This window comes from Salmo salar, chromosome 22, assembly GCF_965601325.2.
Source record: "Salmo salar chromosome 22, fSalSal1, whole genome shotgun sequence".
NCBI lineage: Eukaryota > Metazoa > Chordata > Actinopteri > Salmoniformes > Salmonidae > Salmo > Salmo salar.
In genome coordinates, this window is record NC_138312.1 from 54,379,468 (window position 1) to 54,404,881 (window position 25,414).

Below are 25,414 nucleotides of genomic sequence, written 5' to 3' on the forward strand. Positions count from 1 at the left end.
CGTCCGGTTTGGGCACCAGCACGATGGGGCTGCCCCACGTGCTGTGGGACTCCTTGATGACTCCCATCCTCAGCATAGCCTCCACCTCCTGCTTCACGGCATTCCTTCTGGCCTCGGGATCTGGTATGGCCTCTTTCGTACCATTTCTCCGGGCCAGGTGCAGACGTGGTGTTCAATGAGGGTCGTTCGGCCCGGTTTCTCAGAAAACACAGCGGTGTTCCGATCGATGAAATCCCGGAGGGTTTGTTTCTGGGCCGGTATAAGGTCCTTATTGCTCAGGACCACCACTAGTCAATGTCCCAGGTTTTGACCACAACATGGCCAAAGCTGTCCTCATGTGCCACCTGACGTGCCAGGTTCACGTGGTAAATCTGTTGGGGTTTCAGTCTCCCTGGCTGCTGTACACAGTAATTTACGGGTCCCAGCTTCTCTGTCACCTCGTATGGCCCGTGCCACGTTGCCAGGAACTTACTAACTGTGGTGGGGATTAAAACTAGCACCTTGTTACACACCTGGAACACTCGGGGCTGGATCTCCCAAGTGCGCTGGGCCTTCACCATATGTTTCCTTACCACTGGCCACATGGCTGCCATCCAGTCCCTCATCATCTCTACGTGTTCCACCACGTTGCGTAAGGGGTTCCGCTGGGCTTCCCACACATCCTTGGCAAGATCCAGTTGGCCGCAAGGTCGCAAGGAGTTCAAAAAGGGGAAAACCCAGGGGAACTTCTCGGATCGAGAACATTAGGTGGGGTAGTACAGTGATTAAAATGCAAATCAAAATGCAAATCAATTTATAACATTTTTGACATGCGTTTTTCTGGATTTTTTTGTTGTTATTCTGTCTCACACTGTTCAAATGAACCTACCATTAAAATTATAGACTGATCATTTCTTTGTCAGTGGGCAAATTTACAAAATCAGCAGGGGATCAAATACTTTTTTCCCTCACTGTAGGTGCTCCCAGTTCTTCCTGTCCCGCTAAATGACCATGCGCAGCATTTGTTTGAGTGTCTTATTGAAGCGTTTGACTAACCCATCCGTCTGCAGGTGAAAGACAGAGATCCAGATCTGCTTTATCTGTAGGAGAGCACACAATTCTTTCATTAGTTGGGACATGAACTCGATACCATCGTTAGTCAGGATCTCGTTTGTGATGCCCACCCAGCTGAAAAGGAGGAACAGCTCCCAGGCGATTCCCTTGGGGAATTCCGCCCATAGAGGAATAGCCTCGGAATATCGGGTGGCATAATCTACTATTACCAGGATGTACTGGTGTCCTCGGGATGTTTTTACCAGGGGACCCATTATGTCCATGGTGATGCGTTCAAACGGCACTCCGATGATCGGTAGGGGAACCAGCGGGTTCTGGAAGTGTGCTTTTGGGGCCGTGATTTGACACTCCGGGTAGCAATAGTCTTCCACGGCCTGCCTCATTCCGGGCCAGTGGAACAGGGCGGTGATCCGTTCCCGGGCTTTCTCCATTCACAGGTGTGCCCCCCAAAAATGGGTGTGGGCCAGCTGAAGAATGGATCCGACGTACCGGCGAGGCTGCAACAGCACCTCTCAAAGTTCCCCCTGTTCATGCGACACCTGATAAAAAAGGTTATTTGGAAATGGGGGTATTGCCAGTCACTCACCCCCAGAAGAAGCTGGCCATCCACTGCCCACTGGGAGGTCCCGAACTATCCCTTCAGGGGGCTCAGAACAGGTGTCGCGGCAGGTCCCTCAAAATCGAGGAGGGGGTGCGTTGGGCTCCTCCTCCGGTTGTTCACCAGGTGAGGTTGGTTCCGGCACCCCCTCGGACACCGGGTCCGTAGAAACGGGGTTGGCAACCGCTTGCCGCTCACTCTCATCAGTCGCCGGCTTGTACTCTTTTTCCCAGCTCGTGTCTCCACAGTGCAGTGAACAGGTGACCATCTCACCCCACGAGGAGGGGTACCGGCAACTCAGGTACAGCACCACCACAATCAGGAAGCTCCCTTGTGGCGGGTTGACTCTCCACCGTTTTTCTCTCCGCGGGCCTGCTGTCCTTTAGCCCGGCTGACTGTCGGATTGGGGAGTACGGTGGTGGGGTTGTTGTTCCGTCCCCTCTGACGGCTCCCCAGGCTCGGCCCTCATCCCCTTCAGTAGGGCCTCGGTATTCTGGTGCATCCGGACAGGAATGGGGCCAGCAGACTCGTCCACTTCGCCTTGGGCCATCCTTCCCGGAGTGCTGTCCATTCGAATGTGCAGAAGTAGGTCTCGATGTCATCATCCTCCATTAGCTTGATTAAAAACTGATTGGAATGTGATTCGGTCTGCGTTTCTCCTCACAGCTATAATATCCCGCCCCAGGAAGGCCTGTGTCTATGACCGGGGAACGGGCCAGTCACGAACCGCTTGGACCTTCCTCTCCTGGGGGTTCTCCTTGCAGCTTCCTGACTTCCTCAAGCAGGCTGACATTCTGTAGATCCTGTTCTTCCAGAGTTTGTTCCTGAATGTCCTGTTGCGCTTTTTGGGCCCGAGAGAACTGAGCTATCAACTCGTCCATGCTGATACTGCGTAAACGTCAACCCTGGTCTGACCACTTTGTCAGATTGCTCGCATTCTCCACCACTCTCCACCAATGTCTTCTCCCCTTCGGAAGGGGAGGAGACATTCGGCCCATCATTTGCAAAGAGAGAGGGTGAAGCTCCTCATTGCAGTTCCGTTCCTCGTTCTAGAATCTCTTCATCTCTTCTCTTAACATGCATGGACCCAGAACTATCGAGCAGCTGACCAATTATGCAAAACTTTAGTTCTGGGTTAACTGAGATTACTCTGACACTAATCTAGTAGACCTGATTCTTATAATAATTAGCTAGTGGATAAGCTGAATCGGGTTAGTTACAACTGGGGTTGGAGTGAAAAACCTACAGGAGGGTATTCAAATGAAAGTTTATTGGTTGCATACACAGATTTGCAGATGTTATTGCAGGTGCAGCTAAATACTTGTGTTTCTAGCTCCAACAGTGCAGTAATAATAGCAATACAAAACAATACACACATAATCCAAAAAGTTATAAGAAAGAAATAAAAAATATCAGAACGAGCAATGTCAGAGTCCGGAATAGACATACAGTACCAGTCAAAAGTTTGGACACAACTACTCATTCAAGGGTTTTTCTTTATTTTTACTATTTTCTACATTGTAGATGAATAGTGAAGACATTGAGATTCTTCAAAGTAGCCACCCTTTGATGACAGCTTGACACACGCTTGGCATTCTCTTAACCAGCTTCATCTGGAATACTTTTCCAACAGTCTTGAAGGAGTTCCCATTTATGCTGAGAACTTGTTGGCTGCTTTCCTTCACTCTGCGGTCCAACTCATCCCAAACCGTCTCAATTGGGTTGAGGTTGAGTGATTGTGGAGGCCAGGTCATCTGATGCAGCACTCCATCACTCTCTTCTTGGTCAAATAGCCCTTACACAGCCTGGAGGTGCGTTGGGTCATTGTCCTGTTGTAAAAACAAATGATAGTCCCACTAAGCGCAAAGCAGGTGGGATGGCGTATCGCTTCAGAATGCTGTGATAGCCATGCTTGTTAAGTGTGCCTTGAATTCTAAATAAATCACAGACAGTCAATAGCAAAGCACCCCCACACCATCACACCTCCTACTCCATGCTTCTAGGTGGGAACCACACATGCAGAGATTGTCCGTTCACCTACTCTGCATCTCACAAATTTGTACTCAAGGACAGATTTCCACCGGTCGAATGTCCATTCTGCGTGTTTCTTGGCCCAAGCAAGTCTCTTCTTCGTATTGGTGTCCTTTAGTATTGGTTTCTTTGCAGCAATTCGACCATGAAGGCCTGAGTCACGCAGTCTCCTCTAAACAGTTGATGTGTAGATGTGTCTGTTACTTGAACTGAGGCAGGTAACTCTAATGAACTTTTCCACTGCTGCAGAATTAACTCTGGGTCTTCCTTTCCTGTGGTGGTTCTCATGCGAGCCAGTTTCATCATAGCACTTGATGTTTTTTGCGACTGCACTTGAAGAAACTTTCGAAGTTCTTGAGATTTTCCATATTGACTGACCTTCATGTCGTTTCTCTTTGCTTATTTGAGCTGTTCTTGCCATAATATGGACTTGGTCTTTAATCAAATAGGGCTATTTTCTGTATACCAGTCCTATCTTGTCACAACATAACTGATTGGCTCAAACGCATTAAGAAGGAAAGAAATTCCACAAACACCTTTTAATTGAAATGCATTCCAGGTGACTACCTCAAGAAGATGGTTGAGAGAATGCCAAGAGTGTGCAAAGCTGTCTAGCTGTGAAGAATCTCAAATATAAAATATATGTTTTTAACATTTTTGTCATTACTACATGATTCCATATGTGTTATTTCATAGTTTTGATGTCTTCGCTATTATTCTACAATGTAGAAAATAGCAAAAATAAAGAAAAACCCTGGAATGAGTAGGTGTGTCCAAACCTTTGACTGGTACTGTATAATGGTGTGTATAGAAGTTATTTTCAGATGTAGGTAATAATACAAGAAACTTTCTGGGCAAATAATATATAATTTTTTATATACATTTTAAAGAATACCATACCATAAAAAAAAATTAAATACTGCAAAGTTGTCTAGTAGCTAGAAACAGGGCGACCGTGTCTGTGGGCGCCATCTTGTCATCAAAGCTCTCCAGGGACAGTGTTGGGCAGCTCTGATATAGAGGAATGGTCAAATACAATGTAGAATGTCACAGCTATTAGAATTGCTCAACTCCTGTTCTCTGGGAGATGAGGAAATACAAAGAAGAAGTCATACTAACCTTGGCAGAGGGGTGAAGAGGTCAGAGGTGGGCGGTCGGGTTCCAAACTGGTAGGTCAACTTCAGGTTGCTCTGACAGATCTTATCATCGCCACAGCCTTCCCTCAGGAAATTCACCTGCAACGGAGGAGACAGACATGTACACATTTCAAATCATAGAATTTACCTTAAATCTTTTTAAATGTCCAAATGATTTCACTTTTGGAAACTGGTTCCCCCCACTATGAAATAACAAAACCCTGTAGTATACCTGTATCACACAGGGATGTATTAATTAGGCATGTAACACGACCATCTCTCTTCAGGAAAATGCAGATCAGTATGTTCCCTGGTTCTGTTGTTATGGTACTGACCTCAGAGTGCAGGGTGTTGGAGGTGGAAACACTCAGTACAGGAGGTAAAGGTACTGACCTCAGAGTGCAGGGTGTTGGAGGTGGAAACACTCAGTACAGGAGGTAAAAGTACTGACCTCAGAGTGCAGGGTGTTGGAGGTGGAAACACTCAGTACAGGAGGTAAAGGTACCTACCTCAGAGTACAGGGTGTTGGAGGTGGAAACACTCAGTACAGGAGGTAAAGGTACTGACCTCAGAATGCAGGGTGTTGGAGGTGGAAACACTCAGTACAGGAGGTAAAGGTACTGACCTCAGAGTGCAGGGTGTTGGAGGTGGAAACACTCAGTACAGGAGGTAAAGGTACTGACCTCAGAGTGCAGGGTGTTGGAGGTGGAAACACTCAGTACAGGAGGTAAAGGTACTGACCTCAGAGTGCAGGGTGTTGGAGGTGGAAACACTCAGTACAGGAGGTAGCGTGTCTCGTTCCTCTGGGTTAGTGTCTGAGGAGAACATGGGGGGTCTGATGGTGTGGGTGATGGCCAGAGAGATGGGACGCAGCTTATCACGGATATTCTCCTGTATGGGAAAGAATTCAATGATTACTCAAAGGGATTATGATATTGGAGTTGGAAGGAAATAATATTTGTTTTCATTCAACTTTTAAGACAATAATTAAATTGTTCAATTATGCAAGTTTAGCTAAATAAAGCACAACTTAAATACTTTTTCAACCCAGAGTTGTAACACTATGCAACTGCATGTAGGGGGTGATAGAGAGCACTGACAGAACTGAACACTTCGCTTTGCCCTTTTTGATGTTGCGTAGTGGAAAGAAAAGGTCATTGATATGTTCTGTAGTTGTAATCTCTAACGCCTCTCGTTTGTATTCAGATGAAGTTATTGTGTCATATAGTACTGTACGTTTAGTTGGAAGGTGGCGCTCTGACAGGCGGGATGGCGTTGACCTTTCAGCTCCACCTCGTCAGTGTGTGTGTACTCCACCGCCTGTGCACTTCGACCCAGGAAGCTAACACGATGGGGCAGGCCGAGCTTTCTGCGCTCGGTGTCAGCCTCGATGAGTAGGACCAGGGCTAGTGGGAGGGAGGGAGGGAAGGAAGAGAGGGAGTGAGGGAGTGAGGAAGGGAAGGAAGAGAGGGAATGAGGGAGTGAGGGAGTGAGGAAGGAAGGAAGGAAGGAAGGAAGGAAGGAAGGAAGGAAGGAAGGAAGGAAGGAAGGAAGGAAGGAAGGAAGGAAGGAAGGAAGGAAGGAAGGAAGGAAGGAGGAAGGAAGGAAGGAAGGAAGGAAGGAAGGAAGGAAGGAAGGAAGGAAGGGTCAGAGAAAAGCCAGCCCACTACAACACACCAGAGATAAGCTACTGCACATTTTACCACACTATTTTACACAGCTAACCATATAACCACACTTTTACACAGCTAGACATATTACCACACTATTTTACACAGCTGGATATATTACCACATTATTTTACACAGCTAGACATATTACCACACTATTTTACACAACTAGACATATTACCACATTATTTTACACAGCTAGACATATTACCACATTATTTTACACAGCTAGACATACTACCACATTATTTTACACAGCTAGACATACTACCACATTATTTTACACAGCTAGACATATTACCACATTATTTTGCATAGCTATACATATTACCACATTATTTTACACAGCTAGACATATTACCACATTATTTTACATAGCTATACATATTACCACATTATTTTACACAGCTAGACATATTACCACATTATTTTACACAGCTAGACATATTACCACACTATTTTACACAGCTATACATATTACCACATAATTTTACACAGCTAGACATATTACCACACTATTTCACACAGCTAGACATATTACCACAGTATTTTACACAGTTGGCCATATTACCACACTATTTTACACAGCTAGACATATTACCACACTATTTTACACAGCTGGACATTTTACCAGACAGAAAAACCAATTGGTTCTAAACAGAGAGGTGTTCAGTACAGTAACTCACTGATGTCTGGTGAGTAGGTCTCTGGATAAGCAGTATAGGTGAAGCAGGCTTTAACCTCCACACTGACAACAGAGAATAAAATTAGCGAACAACAATCTGTCAACAGCAGAAGCACACTACCAAACGTGGTAGTGAAGGTTGAAATTAATATTATTTGCGACCTACCAAACTCCATCTCTCCCCTTGCAGTTGTGTTGCTCCAAGTCAATATACTGCTGAGGTTCGATGGATACATCCCGGGTCACGTGAATGACCGGGCGAGACCTGTACAGAACCATCTTATCACTGAGAGAGCCTACTGCCAGGTCAGGGTACAGGTTCCCATCGATGTCCAGACCTCCTGAGATGGAGTAGCCGAACCTCTTCACCCCCTCGTCCACTCCATCCAGGATCTGTGAGGGGCAACATGAAGGTCACATGTGTTAACTTGTATAATCAAGTGCAACTTTAAACCTGTAATTATTATTCAGATAGTCCTACACACCTGCAATTAGGGTGTGATGTTATCAGTCAGTAAACTTCATTGAACTTGAACCACATCGTTGTTATTGAGACTTAACGATATGACCACTATGAAGTTTGCAACACCAGAGTCGAGGCTTTGATTCTGATATGATGAGACACCATTTACTACTAAAGTTTCCCATTTGTAGCCCTTTCCTACAGTCAAATGACTAAATCACCATCTATTGGCCTCATGGGTGGAATGTTATTCATATTTTCCAGAATTTCAGAATTAATAAAACGTTTTAAAAAAAAACATCTGGTGTTTCTATGTCAGTCTTCTGTGATGTATAGTCAAGTCTAATATTGGGATATAAACTCAAAATGTAGTACATTTCATCTCTATAAGCCCATAACCATGTGTCTGAGGTGTATACGTTTGTTTCAAAGAAGATTTGTTCAAGACTACCAAGAAACACTCTGTTACCCTGATTTATCCCAGTGTAGTAGAAGGGTAATAATATACACATGGCAATCATAAACACTGAAATATATGGATATTGCTATTATACAAATGGTCATTTCACAGTATCATAATAAATATAGTGTATCATATGTACAGTGGGGGGAAAAAGTATTTGATCCCCTGCTGATTTTGTACGTTTGCCCACTTACAAAGAAATGATCAGTCTATAATTTTAATGGTAGGTTTATTTGAACAGTGAGAGACAGAATAACAACAACAAACATCCAGAAAAACGCATGTCAAAAATGTTATAAAATGATTTGCATTTTAATGAGGGAAATAAGTATTTGACCCCTCTGCAAAACATGACTTAGTACTTGGTGGCAAAACCCTTGTTGGCAATCACAGAGGTCAGACGTTTCTTGTAGTTGGCCACCAGGTTTGCACACATCTCAGGAGGGATTTTGTCCCACTCCTCTTTGCAGATCTTCTCCAAGTCATTAAGGTGTCGAGGCTGACGTTTGGCAACTCGAACCTTCAGCTCCCTCCACAGATTTTCTATGGGATTAAGGTCTGGAGACTGGCTAGGCCACTCCAGGACCTTAATGTGCTTCTTCTTGAGCCACTCCTTTGTTGCCTTGGCCATGTATTTGGGTCATTGTCATGCTGGAATACCCATCCACGACCCATTTTCAATGTCCTGGCTGAGGGAAGGAGGTTTTCACTCAAGATTTGATGGTACATGGCCCTGTCCATCGTCCCTTTGATGCGGTGAATTTGTCCTGTCCCCTTAGCAGAAAAACACCCCCAAAGCATAATGTTTCCACCTCCATGTTTGACGGTGGAGATGGTGTTCTTGGGGTCATAGGCAGCATTCCTCCTCCTCCAAACACAGTGAGTTGAGTTGATGTCAAAGAGCTCCATTTTGGTCTCATCTGACCACAACACTTTCACCAGTTGTCCTCTCAGTCATTCAGATGTTCATTGGCAAACTTCAGATGGGCCTGTATATGTATTCTTGAGCAGGGGGACCTTGCGGGCGCTGCGGGATTTCATTCCTTCACGGTGTAGTGTGTTACCAATTGTTTTCTTGGTGACTATGGTCCCAGCTGCCTTGAGATCATTGACAAGATCCTCCCGTGTAGTTCTGGGCTGATTCCTCACCGTTCTCATGATCATTGCAACTCCACAAGATGAGATCTTGCATGGAGCCCCAGGTCGAGGGATATTGACAGTTCTTTTGTGTTTCTTCCATTTGCGAATAATCGCACCAAATGTTGTCACCTTCTCACCAAGCTGCTTGACGATGGTCTTGTAGCCCATTCCAGCCTTGTGTAGGTCTACAATCTTGTCCCTGACATCCTTGGAGAGCTCTTTGGTCTTGGCCATGGTGGAGAGTTTGGAATCTGATTGATTGATTGCTTCTGTGGACAGGTGTCTTTTTTACAGGTAACAAGCTGCGGTTAGGAGCACTCCCTTTAAGAGTGTGCTCCTAATCTCAGCTCGTTACCTGTATAAAAGACACCTGGGATCCAGAAATCTTTCTGATTGAGAGGGGGTCAAATACTTATTTCCCTCATTAAAATGCTAATCAATTTATAACATTTCTGACATGCATTTTTCTACCATTTTCCTACCATTAAAATTATAGGCTGATCCTTTCTTTGTCAGTGGGCAAACGTACAAAATCAGCAGGGGATCAAATACTTTTTTCCCCCACGGTACACTGACTATAAAACACATTAACATTCCATGACATAGACTGAGCAGGTGAATCCAGGTGAAAGCTATGATCCCTTATTGATATCACTTGTTAAATCCACTTCAATCAGTTTAGATGAAGGGGAGGAGATAGGTCATATTAGGATTTCTAGTCCTTGAGACACTTGAGACATGGATTGTGTATGTGTGCCATTCTGAGGGTGAATGGGCAAGACAAAAGATATAAGTGCATTTTAACGGGGTATGGTAGTAGGTGCCAGGTGCCAGGATTGCGTCAAGAACTGCAATGCTGCTGGGTTTTTCACGCTCAACAGTTTCCCATGTGTATCAGGAATGGTCCACCACCCAAAAGGCATCCAGCCAACTTAACAAATTTGGGAAGCATTGGAGTCAACATGGGCCAGCATCCCTGTGGAAAGCTTTCAACACCTTGTAGGGTCCATTCCCCAACGAATTGAGGCTGTTCTGAGGGCAAAATCAGGGGAGGTGCAACTTAATACACTCAGTGATGAGCAACAAACTTTCTAAAAGCTCTTCTTACCTGTGCAGGCTTGGTGTCGATGCCTGAGGACAAGCCTCGGTAGATGAACACTTTTCCATCTCCATCGAACGGAGCCCCCACAGCAATGTCTGGATGGAGAGAGACAGAAACACATTGCATATAAACTCTACTAAGCCTCATTAAGGCATTGACTTTTGTAGGGTCAGGAGTAGGGAACTTTCAATAAATTCCAGAAATCCTGGATGGAGAATTCCAGATTCCCTGCTTATTCTCTCCTGATTACGGGAATTCGCGAAAACCAGGGAATTTATTGAAAGTTCCCGGAATTTTGTAACACTAGTCAAGAGGGTTTCTTGCTCAGGTGACCTGGACTTTTACTTCCTTTTTTATATTCACCTGCTGGAGCTCAACCTGGAGCAAGGCATCTTGGGATACCAGCTAATATCAGTGGTGTGTGTGTGTGTGTGTGTGTGTGTGTGTGTGTGTGTGTGTGTGTGTGTGTGTGTGTGTGTGTGTGTGTGTGTGTGTGTGTGTGTGTGTGTGTGTGTGTGTGTGTGTGTGTGTGTGTGTGTGTGTGTGTGTGTGTGTGTGTGTGTGTGTGTGTGTGTGTGTGTGTTTGTTGGAGTGACAGTGTGTGTGAGTGTGTAGGGCCCTGTGAGTGTGCACAGAGACAGTGCAAAAATACAAATGAAAGGTGAATAAAGATACAAGGTAAACTCTGATAGTCTGTGTAGCTATTTATCAGTTGTATTGCGTTCGTGTAAGTGTAACAAACAGTAGTACTGGTAACTGCAGTGTGTAGGATTTTGTTTTCTCTTTCATAAAATTATCAGGAAAACTCGTGACCCTAAGGACAATAGTGCTGCGTGCCAAATGGCACCCTATTCCCTATGTAGTGCACTGCTTTTGACAAGAGCGCTGGTAAAAGTAGTGCACTACATATGGAATAGGGTGCCATTTGGGACGCGACCCAGTGACTCAAGCCCTTCAAATCAGTGAATTGTAAAGTGAATGTTGTTTAAATAAACTTTTGATTTGATTTGATCCAGTCCTTCCTCACCGTCATATCCGTCCCTGTCCAAGTCTCCCACATTGTTGACGGTCAATCCAAACATGGAGTCATAGGTTCCATTGAGCCTGATTGGCTGAGCATACTCCCAGTTACCGAATGGGTTGAGGAAGATGTACACAGCACCTCCGATCTCTGCTTTTCGGTCAAAGTAGTTAGGAGCTCCCACTATCAGGTCTGTCCAGCTGGGGGGAGAGAACAGGGAAGGAGGGAGAAAAGGGAGGGAGGTTCAGAAAGAGCTCTACAGAATCTTGGATGGAAACAAGAAGATGATGGTTACAAATATAAACATATAATTATTTATAAATTATATAAATATAAACATATAATTATTTATATATTATATAAACATAAACATATAATTATGAATATATTATATAAATATAAACATATCATTATTTATATATTATATAAATATAAACATATAATTATTTATATAATATATAAATATAAACATATCATTATTTATATAATATATAAATATAAACATATCATTATTTATATATTATATAAATATAAACATATCATTATTTTTATATTATATAAATATAAAAATATAAACATATCATTATTTATATATTATATAAATATAAACATATCGTTATTTATATAATATATAAATATAAACATATCATTATTTATATATTATATAAATATAAACATATCATTATTTTTATATTATATAAATATAAAAATATAAACATATCATTATTTATATATTATATAAATATAAACATATCATTATTTATATATTATATAAATATAAACATCTGTAACTGAAATAAATGTTTTCCAAGGTTCTATAGAAATCCTGGTCAGAGTATTCCCAGTTATAGGATTTTCCATCCTTTCCTACCTAATTCCGGAAAACTTCCAACTGGGATTTCTGAAAACATGGGAACTGGGAATTTTCTGGAAATGTGGAACCTTACTCAGCCATCACTGTTGAGTCATGGCCACAGAGTACCTGTCTATACCTTCCCATAAACTACTATCAATAGTATCAGCAGCAGACAAATGCATTAGTTCTCACCCATCACTGTTGAGATCAGCCGTAGCCACAGAGTACCCAAAGGAAGAAGCCAGCTCCTCTCCCCACAGGATGTGCTGCGGCACCAGGCGGTACATGTTATCTTTACGCAACAGCACCACCGCTCCCGTGTGATTGGCTCTCGGAGCCCCTGCCACGAAGGTCAGCTCACCACGACTCATTATGCCTTTAGCAGAGTCCACTGAGAAGCCTGGAGCAAGGCATCATGGGATAACAGTTAGTAGCAGTAGTGTGTGTGTGTGTGTGTGTGTGTGTGTGTGTGTGTGTGTGTGTGTGTGTGTGTGTGTGTGTGTGTGTGTGTGTGTGTGTGTGTGTGTGTGTGTGTGTGTGTGTGTGTTGTGTGTGTTGTGTGTGTGTGTGTGTGTGTGTGTGTGTGGGGAGGTGGGCATGATTGTCTTCTACAGAGGTAAAGACTAGGTCTGTGTGTGTGGCAAGAAGTGAAACAGAAGATTCCTAGTGTTACTATAGTGCAGCAGCGGTTCCTGCTCAGGAAGCATGTAAACATGTAAACATGTAAGCATGTAAACATGTAAACAGAGCATTCATCTTACTTTAATGGGATTTACTCCCTCAGGATGTGGTGTGTGTAGGGATGTGAGGGGTGTGTCTGCAGTGGTATAGTGAAATAGTGAAAGAGGAGGGAATTGAACGTGCATGTGATGTGACATGAGCATGTTTCAGCGAGCAGTGTGGAAAAATATCAGATACAAATCAAATAATTTAATTCACAATGACAAAAAAAAAAATGCTTTATTCCAACATGCGGGGTGTCAGAGGAGGGATTGGCAGGGAGCCTGGTTTTAGTCCAGGGTCAACATTCAGGCAGAAGCATCTCATTGACAAACACAGAGACAGACAAATACTATTTTCTTTCTTAAAGAGTGACAGACAAATACTATGCTAAAGCATCCTCTAGACAAACATCCAGAGAGACAAACAGAGACGGACACGGAGAAGTTCAGGGCGACAGGTGTGGAATGACCAAAAGGTTGGCAGAATACTGTAGGAGACTGGTTGTCAGACTTACACTGAATACATTAGTCTGGTCAAATAATTCACCAGCTTGAGAATCATAACTAGTTAATAAATTAACCTTGAGAGAACAGGTAGGTAGCCTAGTGGTTAAGAGTGTTAAGCCAGTAATTGAAAGGTTGCAGGTTCAAATCCCAAAGCTGATTAGGTGAAAAGTCTGTTGATGTGCTCTTGAGCAAGGCACTTACTAGTTGCTCTGGATAAGAGTGTCTGCTAAATGACTAAAATGTAGACTATGACCTCATTAGCTGTTTGGTAGCTTTTTCTGTTTTGATGCATTTTGTAGAAGCTCCAAGGCAACAGGTGTGGAATTCTGCTGTCTGACTCACTGTAGAACAAGTAACTAATAGAGCTGTGTCCCTTTAAGATGAATGCTACAGTTGGACATGTGACCCAGTAACACTGTAGGCCTTTAAGAGATTAAGAGAAAATGTCTGTAACTATAACAAACTAGGCCTTTAAGAGAGGTACCTAATTTGTCTTTTCACGAAAAAAGTCATCACAACTCCAGTAAAATGTATTTGTGTCCCTTTAAGAGGAATGCTACAGTTAGAGTTGATATCTACCCAAAATAACGGAGGCCTTTACTATTACAAAGAAGTCTGATCCTCTCTGTCTTTTACATAAAGAAGTCTGATCCTCTCTTTCTTTTACATAAAGAAGTCTGATCCTCTCTTTCTTTTACATAAAGAAGTCTGATCCTCTCTTTCTTTTACATAAAGAAGTCTGATCCTCTTTCTTTTACATAAAGAAGTCAGATCCTCTCTGTCTTTTACACAAAGAAGTCAGATCCTCAGATCCTCTCTGTCTTTTACACAAAGAAGTCTGATCCTCTCTGTCTTTTACACAAAGAAGTCTGATCCTCTCTGTCTTTTACACAAAGAAGTCCGATCCGCTCCGTAAAGCCATAAAGGGAAGGGAGGCTTTATCCTGCAACCTTTTTTAAACCGAATGAGGCCCAGCAGGTTTTGGGAATGGGGCCCACCAGGTTTCGGGAATGGGGCCCACCAGGTTTCGGGAATGGGGCCCACCAGGTTTCGGGAACGGGGCCCCTGCAAACAGTTGTGTTGTGCAGCTGTCTACATTGCGGGCCCTCGTGGGTGTAAGACTTATGTGAGGTATAAATGGATCTAAATATATTGTAGCTACTTTACTGATCTCTGATCAGTAGTTCTCAGTGGGACTTTCTGTCAACGGAAAATCGTGTGAAGACAAATTGGAAAATTTAAACATTTCATTTTTTATTGGCAGTATTTATTTTGGCAGTTACTGTGGAAAAACTGGGCCTGACTCATCAGTGGACTACGCTGGGTTCTCTATCCAGCAGTAATCAGATTTAATGGATACGATCTCAGAAGAAACAGCATGTACAACTGCTGCTGCCTGGGTAGTGACTTGTTCACTCAGTCGAAAGACTGGATTTAATTATAAGCTATTTACATTATAATAAGCTATTTACATTTTAAGACATTAGGGACAAGTTTCCCGGACACATATCAAGCCTGGTCTTGGACTAAGAGATCATTTTATTGGAAAATCTCCATTAGACATAATACAATAATACAATGCATACAGGGCTGGTTTCCAGGAAGTCCTGGACTATAAAGGATCATACTGTTATTATACTATACAGTACATTGGACATCTTTATCAGTAAAGATGAGTAGAATCCCGTGTGAAGTCAGTCAGAGAGGAAGATGACAACAGACTGTGGTGAAATTCCTTAACATTTAATTCTGCATTTAATTTGGATTTAATTTAATTCTGCATTTTTATTTGGATTTAACTTAAATCTGCCATTTAACTAAACTAAAACATAACCAGTAATAGCACTATTGTCTGTCTGTGGCCTTTTAGTAAGCGTGCAAAACATATGGTATGTGTATTTAGTCATTATGTAATTTGGTTAGAGGGTCAATGGAGGCATGCAGCGAGTTATAAGTGAGGGGTCAAAGGTTATAATGGCCATTAAGGATGTGGAGGACGAGGGATAAGGCAGGATATTCCTCCCAAATGGAACCCTATTCTCTATATAGGGCACTACTTTTGACAAGTTTCTATAGGGCCCACAGTGCACTACTTTAGACCAGAGCCTAAAGGGCCCACAGTCCACAATACTGTATATAGGGAATAAGGAGCTCTTTGGGAGGCAATCAAGTTGTTGTATAGAGGAGGATGAGAATAGAGAGGTTTACAGATGTAGAATAGATCCACATGGTTGATGGAAACAATCAATCGGATGGACAAAACGTTATTGGTTATAGTCAATTAGCTGGATCTAAAATGGGAATGAGCAAGTATCTCTTATCAATAAGAGAGATGTCACTCAGCTCCAAGCAACGGACTGCTCTAAACACTCAGCTCCAAGCAACGGACTGCTCTAAACACTCAGCTCCAAGCAACGGACTGCTCTAAACACTCAGCTCCAAGCAACGGACTGCTCTAAACACTCAGCTCCAAGCAACGGACTGCTCTAAACACTCAGCTCCAAGGAAAAGACTGCTCTAAACACTCAGCTCCAAGCAACGGACTGCTCTAAACACTCAGCTCCAAGCAACGGACTGCTCTAAACACTCAGCTCCAAGCAACGGACTGCTCTAAACACTCAGCTCCAAGCAACGGACTGCTCTAAACACTCAGCTCCAAGCAACGGACTGCTCTAAACACTCAGCTCCAAGGAAAGGACTGCTCTAAACACTCAGCTCCAAGCAACGGACTGCTCTAAACACTCAACTCCAAGCAAAGGACTGCTCTAAACTGTGCACTAGAATGCAGATTCTAAACACTCTATTCCCCATGGAGCCTACGCTGTGGGAGCAGTATCATTCAACCTTCTGCAAATCCCTCTCTGAGATACAGTATACTGTACATGTTAGTATTGTCTTTCTACACAGGGCTCCATGGACGATTATCACGGTGATCTCAGAATATTTTGTTCACTGTGAGATTTGTTTATAAATTCTGCTTTACTTACTTATTTCACTTCAAACCCCTTTATTTTACTTAGCAAAGTTACCTGTATCTACAAAACATAGGTAAGTATGTAGATCTAGATGTACTGTATATAAAAACCACCACTAAGGTACCCTGGACAGCTCCAAACCACCACATCATAAACTACAGACTGACAGGCTGTACAGACTGTACAGACCACCCCACCATACAGACTGACAGGCTGTACAGACCACCCCACCATACAGACTGACAGACTGACAGACCACCCCACCATACAGACTGACAGACTGACAGGCTGTGCAGACCACCCCACCATACAGACTGACAGACTGACAGACCACCCCACCATACAGACTGACAGACTGACAGGCTGTGCAGACCACCCCACCATACAGACTGACAGACTGACAGACCACCCCACCATACAGACTGACAGACTGACAGGCTGTGCAGACCACCCCACCATACAGACTGACAGACTGACAGACCACCCCACCATACAGACTGACAGACTGACAGACCACCCCACCATACAGACTGACAGACTGACAGGCTGTGCAGACCACCCCACCATACAGACTGACAGACTGACAGGCTGTACAGACCACCCCACCATACAGACTGACAGACTGACAGGCTGTGCAGACCACCCCACCATACAGACTGACAGACTGACAGGCTGTGCAGACCACCCCACCATACAGACTGACAGACTGACAGGCTGTGCAGACCACCCCACCATACAGACTGACAGACTGACAGGCTGTGCAGACCACCCCACCATACAGACTGACAGACTGACAGGCTGTGCAGACCACCCCACCATACAGACTGACAGACTGACAGGCTGTGCAGACCACCCCACCATACAGACTGACAGACTGACAGGCTGTACAGACCACCCCACCATACAGACTGACAGACTGACAGGCTGTACAGACCACCCCACCATACAGACAGACAGACTGACAGGCTGTGCAGACCACCCCACCATACAGACTGACAGACTGACAGGCTGTGCAGACCACCCCACCATACAGACTGACAGACTGACAGGCTGTACAGACCACCCCACCATACAGACTGACAGACTGACAGGCTGTGCAGACCACCCCACCATACAGACTGACAGACTGACAGGCTGTGCAGACCACCCCACCATACAGACTGACAGACTGACAGGCTGTACAGACCACCCCACCATACAGACTGACAGACTGACAGGCTGTACAGACCACCCCACCATACAGACTGACAGACTGACAGGCTGTACAGACCACCCCACCATACAGACTGACAGACTGACAGGCTGTGCAGACCACCCCACCATACAGACTGACAGACTGACAGGCTGTGCAGACCACCCCACCATACAGACTGACAGACTGACAGGCTGTGCAGACCACCCCACCATACAGACTGACAGACTGACAGGCTGTGCAGACTGCCCCACCATACAGACTGACAGGCTGTACAGACCACTACACCAAACAGACTGACAGACAGACTGATACAACACAGAGAGACATGCAGACCAGACAGGAGTTCTATGTTGGAATCTACGTACATTCTAAACATGTTCTAGAGAAGAGCTAGCAACAAGCATACACCAACACACGGGGGTAAGGGCAGGTGGGAGGACAGAAGGGTTGGGGTTAATTCCATTCCAATTCTAATCAACTCAGGAAGTACACTGAAATTCCAATTCTCTTCAATGCTTTTCAATGTGGACAATTTGGAATTGGAATTTTGTTTACATTCTGAATTGACTGACATTGAAATTGAATTGACCACAACCCTGGAGACTTGATACAGGAAGTTGTATCAACATGAATCACCTCACTCCAAGCTACAAACCTAAGTAGCTATTCTGAGCTACGTCCTCAAACATGGGCCGGTTGGAGTGTGGCTCCAGAGTTTTGTACACCAGCGCATCTTCATCGGGACTAGCCATGAACAAGAGCCCTGCGGCCCGAGAGAGATGAAGAGAGAGAGGAAGGGGAGGGGTGGAGGGAGTGGAGGAGGGGAGGTGGTGAAGGGGAACAGGGTGACAAGGAGAGAGAGAGGGAGTGCAGGTGAGAAAGGACTGTGCTGTGATTGTGTGTTTTCTTCTTCCTGGTACCAGTGGTTTGTGGGTAAACCACTGGTACCTAACAGAAGGACGACAAGACTGACTCACGCTGTACCCAGAATGCACTGCCAGAACTGTCTGTGGGGGAAACACAAACCCACTGACTCCAAGAACAGACAGACTTAGCCTGGTCACAGATCAGTTTGTAATGTTTAGCCAAATTATCTATGTTGTTTTAGACAACTCCTTTGACTATGATATAAGCTGATCCCAGATCTGTTTGTGTCTTTAGACAACTCCTTTGACTATGATATTGGCTGGTCCCAGATATGCTTGTGTCTTTAGTCAACTCCTTCAGACAACTCCTTTGACTATGATATAAGCTGATCCCAGATCTGTTTGTGTCTTTAGACAACTCATTAGACTATGTTATATAGCCTTGTCCCAGATCTGTTTATGCTGTTTAGCCAACTGCTCTGACTATGAAATAGCCTGGTCCCAGATCTGTTTGAGCTTTTTAGCCAACCGCATGGCCTATGAAATAGACTGGCCCCAGATTTGTTTGAGATTTTTAGCCAACTGCATGGCCTATGAAATAGACTGGCCCCAGATTTGTTTGAGATTTTTAGCCAACTGCATGGCCTATGAAATAGACTGGCCCCAGACCTCTTTGTATTTTTTTTGCCAGAAATTTGCTACTAAAGTACACGTTTTATATATATGGTATAGTATATTTTATTATACTGTAATTACATTATTACAGGCAGATACACCAACAGGCCATGTCGACTGTGAGATAATAATATTCCTCTTAAGTAGCCTATTATTATACTGTAATATTTCTGACCCCACCAGTTATGAAAGGTCTTTATCTGTTGGTATCCACAGGGCACAGAGTCTCTCTGCGTGTCATTTATATCATGATTGGTCCATTCCTACAGTAGCTACTTGATGATTGGTCCATTCCTACAGTAGCTACTTCATGATTGGTCCATTCCTACAGTAGCTACTTCATGATTGGTCCATTCCTACAGTAGCTACTTCATGATTGGTTCATTCCTACAGTAGCTACTTCATGATTGGTCCATCCCTACAGTAGCTACTTCATGATTGGTTCATTCCTACAGTAGCTACTTCATGATTGGTCCATTCCTACAGTAGCTACTTCATGACTGGTCCATTCCTACAGTAGCTACTTCATGATTGGTCCATTCCTACAGTAGCTACTTCATGATTGGTCCATTCCTACAGTAGCTACTTCATGATTGGTCCATTCCTACAGTAGCTACTTCATGATTGGTCCATTCCTACAGTAGCTACTTCATGTGGGAAAGTATTCAGAATATTGAGGTGGAGCTGTCTGGATTCAGCTCTGGGGAATCACACTCATACACAAAGCAGGGTCAGGGATGGCCCATACAGACAGGAGAGAAACAGAGAAACAGTACAAGGGTGTGTCTGAAATGCCACCTTTTCTCTATGTAGTCCACTACTGGTCTGTACCGCACTGGTCTGGGCCTGTCTGCCTTTCTAGAGCCATGTTGGTAGCTACTCTGAGTCCTCTAGGTCTGCGATAGGTATTTATTTTGGGTAGAGTGTGTCGTCAGTTGTCATCCTTCCCTTGCCTTCTCTCCTGTCCTGTCCTATGCTGTGCTCAGTGATCTCTGGTGAGACAGTGCAGCAGGCAGACAGCTGTGTGAGAGGAGCAGGAGAGGGCTGGGCAGGGACGGTCCTACCCAGGTAACTATGGTAGGGAACAGGGATCAGCTGAGCATTCATTTGTTTCTCATCCGCCACTTCATAGGGCCCGTCGTCATAGAAACCCAGATCCAGTAAAGTCTGGTTTAGTAGCTGGACACGCATCTCTCCTGGAAGGAACAGAGTTAGAGACCGACAGACAGACAGACAGACAGACAGACAGACAGACAGACAGACAGACAGACAGACAGACAGACAGACAGACAGACAGACAGACAGACAGACAGACAGACAGACAGACAGACAGACAGAAGCTTTCTCTCACTCTCTCTCTCTTTCTCCCTTTCTCTCTTTCTCACACACACACACACACACACACACACACACACACACACACACACACACACACACACACACACACACACACACACACACACACACACACACACACACACTAGCACACACTCTCTCTCTCTCTATTGCCAAACACACACACTTTCATTTTCAAACACATACAAAACAGATATGTACAGGATAAAGTAAACCATCTCTAGGGTTCCATAGTAAAAATGTCAAGTACAATATCATGTAAATCGTGACTCCACCTAAGGCCTGTTTAATATATGAAAAAATGATCCATAATTCCAGCCATGTTGATCCCTGACATTAAATAATGACAGTTCCATCCATCAGCCCATTAACTACCTGCTGGGAATCAATCACTTGGATCGATCAGTATGACTGCTGGGGCCAGTCAGTAGGCTTATCAGTAGGCAATGATTTGGCCACTGAAATACATGTAATTTTTTGAAAACAGAATTGATGGCTTTTGGGTAGTTTTTTTCAGTACGCTTCTGCATCTAAGACAACTGTAAGGGAAAAACTGACTAAAAAGCTCCAATAATATATTTTCAGTCTAACTCCATCATTTTAGAAAGTGCCAAAAACTAGTTTTACGATACAATAAGTAAAGTAAAGGCATACTGTATAGTAGCGGAATCAACACAATAAGACGTGTATGAAAACATCTGACAACAAGCTTTGACTTAACTACCATTTGAAACACCTCAGCTGTCAGTCATCACTATTTAAGCTGTATTTAAACAGGTGTGTCTCAATGAGATAAAAACATTTTTTTTAAAGTTATGTCACTGTACCTTTCCAGTTATACGTTCCAGGAGCTCCGAACATGATAAATTGGTTGTCAGGTGTGAAGGCGGCAGACAGACCCTGCTGACAGAAGCCAAACTGTTCGTGTCCCTGGGATCGCCCCTCACAGAACTTCCACTCCCCTCCATCTAGGTCATCCCTCTCGGTCAGGTCCTCACTGAGCACGTAGCAACGCCCGATGGGATCCCGCGTCTCCAATGGCAGGCCCACGCGCTGACGCAGCTCGTACAGATGGGCACACGTCTGAAAAAAAGGGGCAGGAGAGGTATAGAGTAGTAGGTTCATTGAAGAGGTCCTACAGGTTTGGACAGAGGCGGCAGAGAAGCTAAGTAACTGGAATAGATGGTCTACTACACTACAGACATGCTAAACACAACTCGTACAGGTGGGCACAAGTTTGCTTCATTGATGAGGTCCCACAGGTCTGGTTCATTGAATTGGTCCCACAGGTCTGATTCATTGAATTGGTCCCACAGGTCTGATTCATTGAATTGGTCCCACAGGTCTGATTCATTGAAGAGGTCCCACAGGTCTGATTCATTGAATTGGTCCCACAGGTCTGGTTCATTGATGAGGTCCCACAGGTCTGGTTCATTGATGAGGTCCCACAGGTCTGATTCATTGAAGAGGTCCCACAGGTCTGATTCATTGAATTGGTCCCACAGGTCTGATTCATTGAATTGGTCCCACAGGTCTGGTTCATTGATGAGGTCCCACAGGTCTGGTTCATTGAAGAGGTCCCACAGGTCTGATTCATTGAATTGGTCCCACAGGTCTGGTTCATTGATGAGGTCCCACAGGTCTGGTTCATTGAAGAGGTCCCACAGGTCTGATTCATTGAATTGGTCCCACAGGTCTGGTTCATTGATGAGTTCCCACAGGTCTGGTTCATTGAAGAGGTCCCACAGGTCTGATTCATTGAAGAGGTCCCACAGGTCTGATTCATTGAATTGGTCCCACAGGTCTGATTCATTGAATTGGTCCCACAGGTGTGGTTCATTGATGAGGTCCCACAGGTCTGGTTCATTGAATTGGTCCCACAGGTCTGATTCATTGAAGAGGTCCCACAGGTCTGATTCATTGAATTGGTCCCACAGGTCTGATTCATTGAATTGGTCCCACAGGTGTGGTTCATTGATGAGGTCCCACAGGTCTGGTTCATTGAATTGGTCCCACAGGTCTGATTCATTGAATTGGTCCCACAGGTCTGATTCATTGAATTGGTCCCACAGGTCTGGTTCATTGATGAGTTCCCACAGGTCTGGTTCATTGAAGACCTCCCACAGGTCTGGATCACTGAAGAGGTCCAACAGGTCTGGATCATTTAAAATATATATATATATTTAACTAGGCAAGTCAGTTAAGAACCAATTCTTATTTACAATGACAGCCTAGGAACAGTGGGTTAACTGCCTTGTTCAGGGGCAGAATGACAGATTTTTACCTTGTCAGTTTGGGGATTCAATCTAGCAACCTTTCGGTTACTGGCCCAACGCCCTAACCACTAGGCTACCTGTCGCCTCTTCATTGAAGAGGTCCCACAGCTCTGGTTCATTGAAGAGGTCTCACAGCTCTGGTTCATTGAAGAGGTCCCACAGGTCTGAACAGAGGCAGGAGCAGTAGTAGTACCATCTCAGCATAACTGAGACAACTACAATAGATGGCTGGCTATTGTACAAACATGAATTCTTCCTAACTCAGTGTTTCCCAAACTCGGTCTTGGCTACCCCAGGGGTTTTTGGTTTTTGCCCTGGCACTACACAGCTGATTCAAATAATCAAAGCTTGACGATGAGTTGATTATTTGAATCAGTTGTGTAATGCAAGAGCAAATAAAACATGCACCTCTTGGGGTCTCTAGGACCAAGTTTGGAAAACGCTGTCCTAACCACTCAAACTGACCAGGGAAACCTCTGGACCCGAGCTACAGGCTCTAACTAGGGCCTGGAGTTGGTCAGGGAAACCTCTGGACCTGAGCTTCAGGCTCTAACTAGGGCCTGAAGTTGGTCAGGGAAACCTCTGGACCCGAGCTACAGGCTCTAACTAGGGCCTGGAGTTGGTCAGGGAAACCTCTGGACCCGAGCTTCAGGCTCTAACTAGGGCCTGGAGTTGGTCAGGGAAACCTCTGGACCCGAGCTACAGGCTCTAACTAGGGCCTGAAGTTGGTCAGGGAAACCTCTGGACCCGAGCTACAGGCTCTAACTAGGGCCTGAAGTTGGTCAGGGAAACCTCTGGACCCGAGCTACAGGCTCTAACTAGGGCCTGGAGTTGGTCAGGGAAACCTCTGGACCCGAGCTTCAGGCTCTAACTAGGGCCTGGAGTTGGTCAACCTCTGTGTAGTTGTGTATTGTGTACTAACCACCACCTTTCCTCCAATCCCCTGGCTCTTGACTGTTACTCCAAGCCACTGGTTGTCCTTGCTTTCCCAGTCGAGGTTTACGTCTCCATCGATGTCCACGCGCTCGCAGTCATACTCCTCGCCTGTGATTGGACAGCGGTACAGAGCGCCAGGGCGCTTCCTCTGCATCATGCCCAGTCCTCTGGCACGCGGCGCCCCCACCAGGATCCTGTTAGCAAGACACACAAACACACATGAATTTCTATGAAAATGGACAATAAAAGTATTGTAGCGTAGAAAATTGAATTATATTGTTTCATACTGTATGTGATTGTTTCAGGGAGTACCCATTTAAAAGGGTAATCAGTAGCTGCTGCATCCATTTTTGGACTTATAAATTAATTAATTGTTACATTTTCAATGCTTAGCAGGACAGAAAATGGTCCAATTCACATTGTTATCAAGAGAACAACCCTGGTCATCTCTCTGCCTCTGATCTGGCAGACTCACTAAACACAAATACTTCATTTGTAAATTATGTCTGAGAGTTGGTGTGTACCCCTGGCTATCCGTGAATTAAAAAAACAAGAAAAATGTTGCCATCTGGTTTGCATTATGTAAGTATTTTAAAATTATTCATACTTTTACTTTTACTTTTGATACTTAAGGATATTTTTAAACCAAATACTTTTATAATTTTACTCAAGTACTATTTTACTTGTTGACTTTCACTTTTACTTTTGTTATTTTCTATTAAGTTATCTTTCCTTTTATTGAAATATGACAGTTGCTTACTTTTTCCACCACTGTCTTTTAGGCCAGGAAAGCTTCCCCTACACACGACTTTTACTAGGAGCATAGTCTCTCATGACAGACTGATCGAAACACAAATGATTAAGTAGCTGGCCAGCACACTCAAGATTTGGTTCTGGGTTCTGGTGATACTGGTAACATACCTACAAGCTCATTAGTCACCCCCTGACCAGTAAACACTGTGGGCACCATACTGTAGTTATGGACTTTTATTGGTTCCTGGAGTTGTTTCTGGTCAGGTCACATGGTCAGAAAACAGGAAACCCTTTTGACCCTAGTATCTAATGTTTTGGTTTGAAAAATGCATCTGGACACGGTACCAGCTTTTTTATTTCACCTGGCTGCCAATTTGAGGAGCCGCCTGAAGAGTGAGAGGAATGGCAGCTAGAGGAATCCAGCAGCGCTGAGGCAGAGGGCTCGTAGTGAGGACGACTGGCTACTATTCTGAACTCTGTGTGATCTTTCTGGTGCCCAGAGCTGCTGAGGCATCAGCCAAATGGATGTTACACAGACTGGACGAGGAGAAGTCCAGAGGCTATAAGACTCAGGCTGGTTCCCAGACTTGACCTCTACAAGATCATCAACAGACTACATCACCATCATCGACCATCCTCTGTCCAGCTCTCTCCACTCAAGCCATGAACTGACCCTCTCCATCTTCAGAGGATACAGATTTCAAAGACTTGGTCTTTATTGGTTGACCTGTCATGATATATTGCTTGTTATTTTTTGAAGGGCTTTGAGATTCTATGAAACGTGATATAGAAATGTAATAAATAATTATTATTGTTACGTATGACCTGCTCTCCTGACCTAGTTAGTTTAGATGTTGTATATTTGACATGTTGTCAACAACAACCTCAGTTACTTTCAGTGAGGTCTATTCTTTGACACACAAAGCATCAATTGG

At 44.2% G+C, this 25,414-nt stretch overlaps 1 protein-coding gene across 3 annotated transcripts in view; it reads right to left on the minus strand.

Moving 5' to 3' along the window:
* The window catches only part of LOC106583707 (integrin alpha-7), an 85,689-nt gene that overhangs the window by 19,560 nt on the left and 40,715 nt on the right, over positions 1–25,414 (minus strand). For 2 of the 3 annotated variants that reach the window (XM_082967687.1, XM_082967689.1), the window contains exons 2-12: positions 23,713–23,920; positions 21,342–21,597; positions 20,223–20,354; positions 12,411–12,618; positions 11,369–11,562; positions 10,348–10,436; positions 7,340–7,566; positions 7,175–7,236; positions 6,055–6,224; positions 5,560–5,709; positions 4,802–4,917 (exon numbers count right to left, since the gene is read on the minus strand). In XM_082967687.1, the coding sequence (XP_082823813.1) occupies positions 4,802–4,917; positions 5,560–5,709; positions 6,055–6,224; positions 7,175–7,236; positions 7,340–7,566; positions 10,348–10,436; positions 11,369–11,562; positions 12,411–12,618; positions 20,223–20,354; positions 21,342–21,597; positions 23,713–23,920 (1,812 nt within the window). Of the gene's footprint in view, positions 1–4,801; positions 4,918–5,559; positions 5,710–6,054; positions 6,225–7,174; positions 7,237–7,339; positions 7,567–10,347; positions 10,437–11,368; positions 11,563–12,410; positions 12,619–18,272; positions 18,381–20,222; positions 20,355–21,341; positions 21,598–23,712; positions 23,921–25,414 lie in introns of all 3 variants that reach the window. The other variant, XM_082967688.1, reaches the window with a different exon arrangement.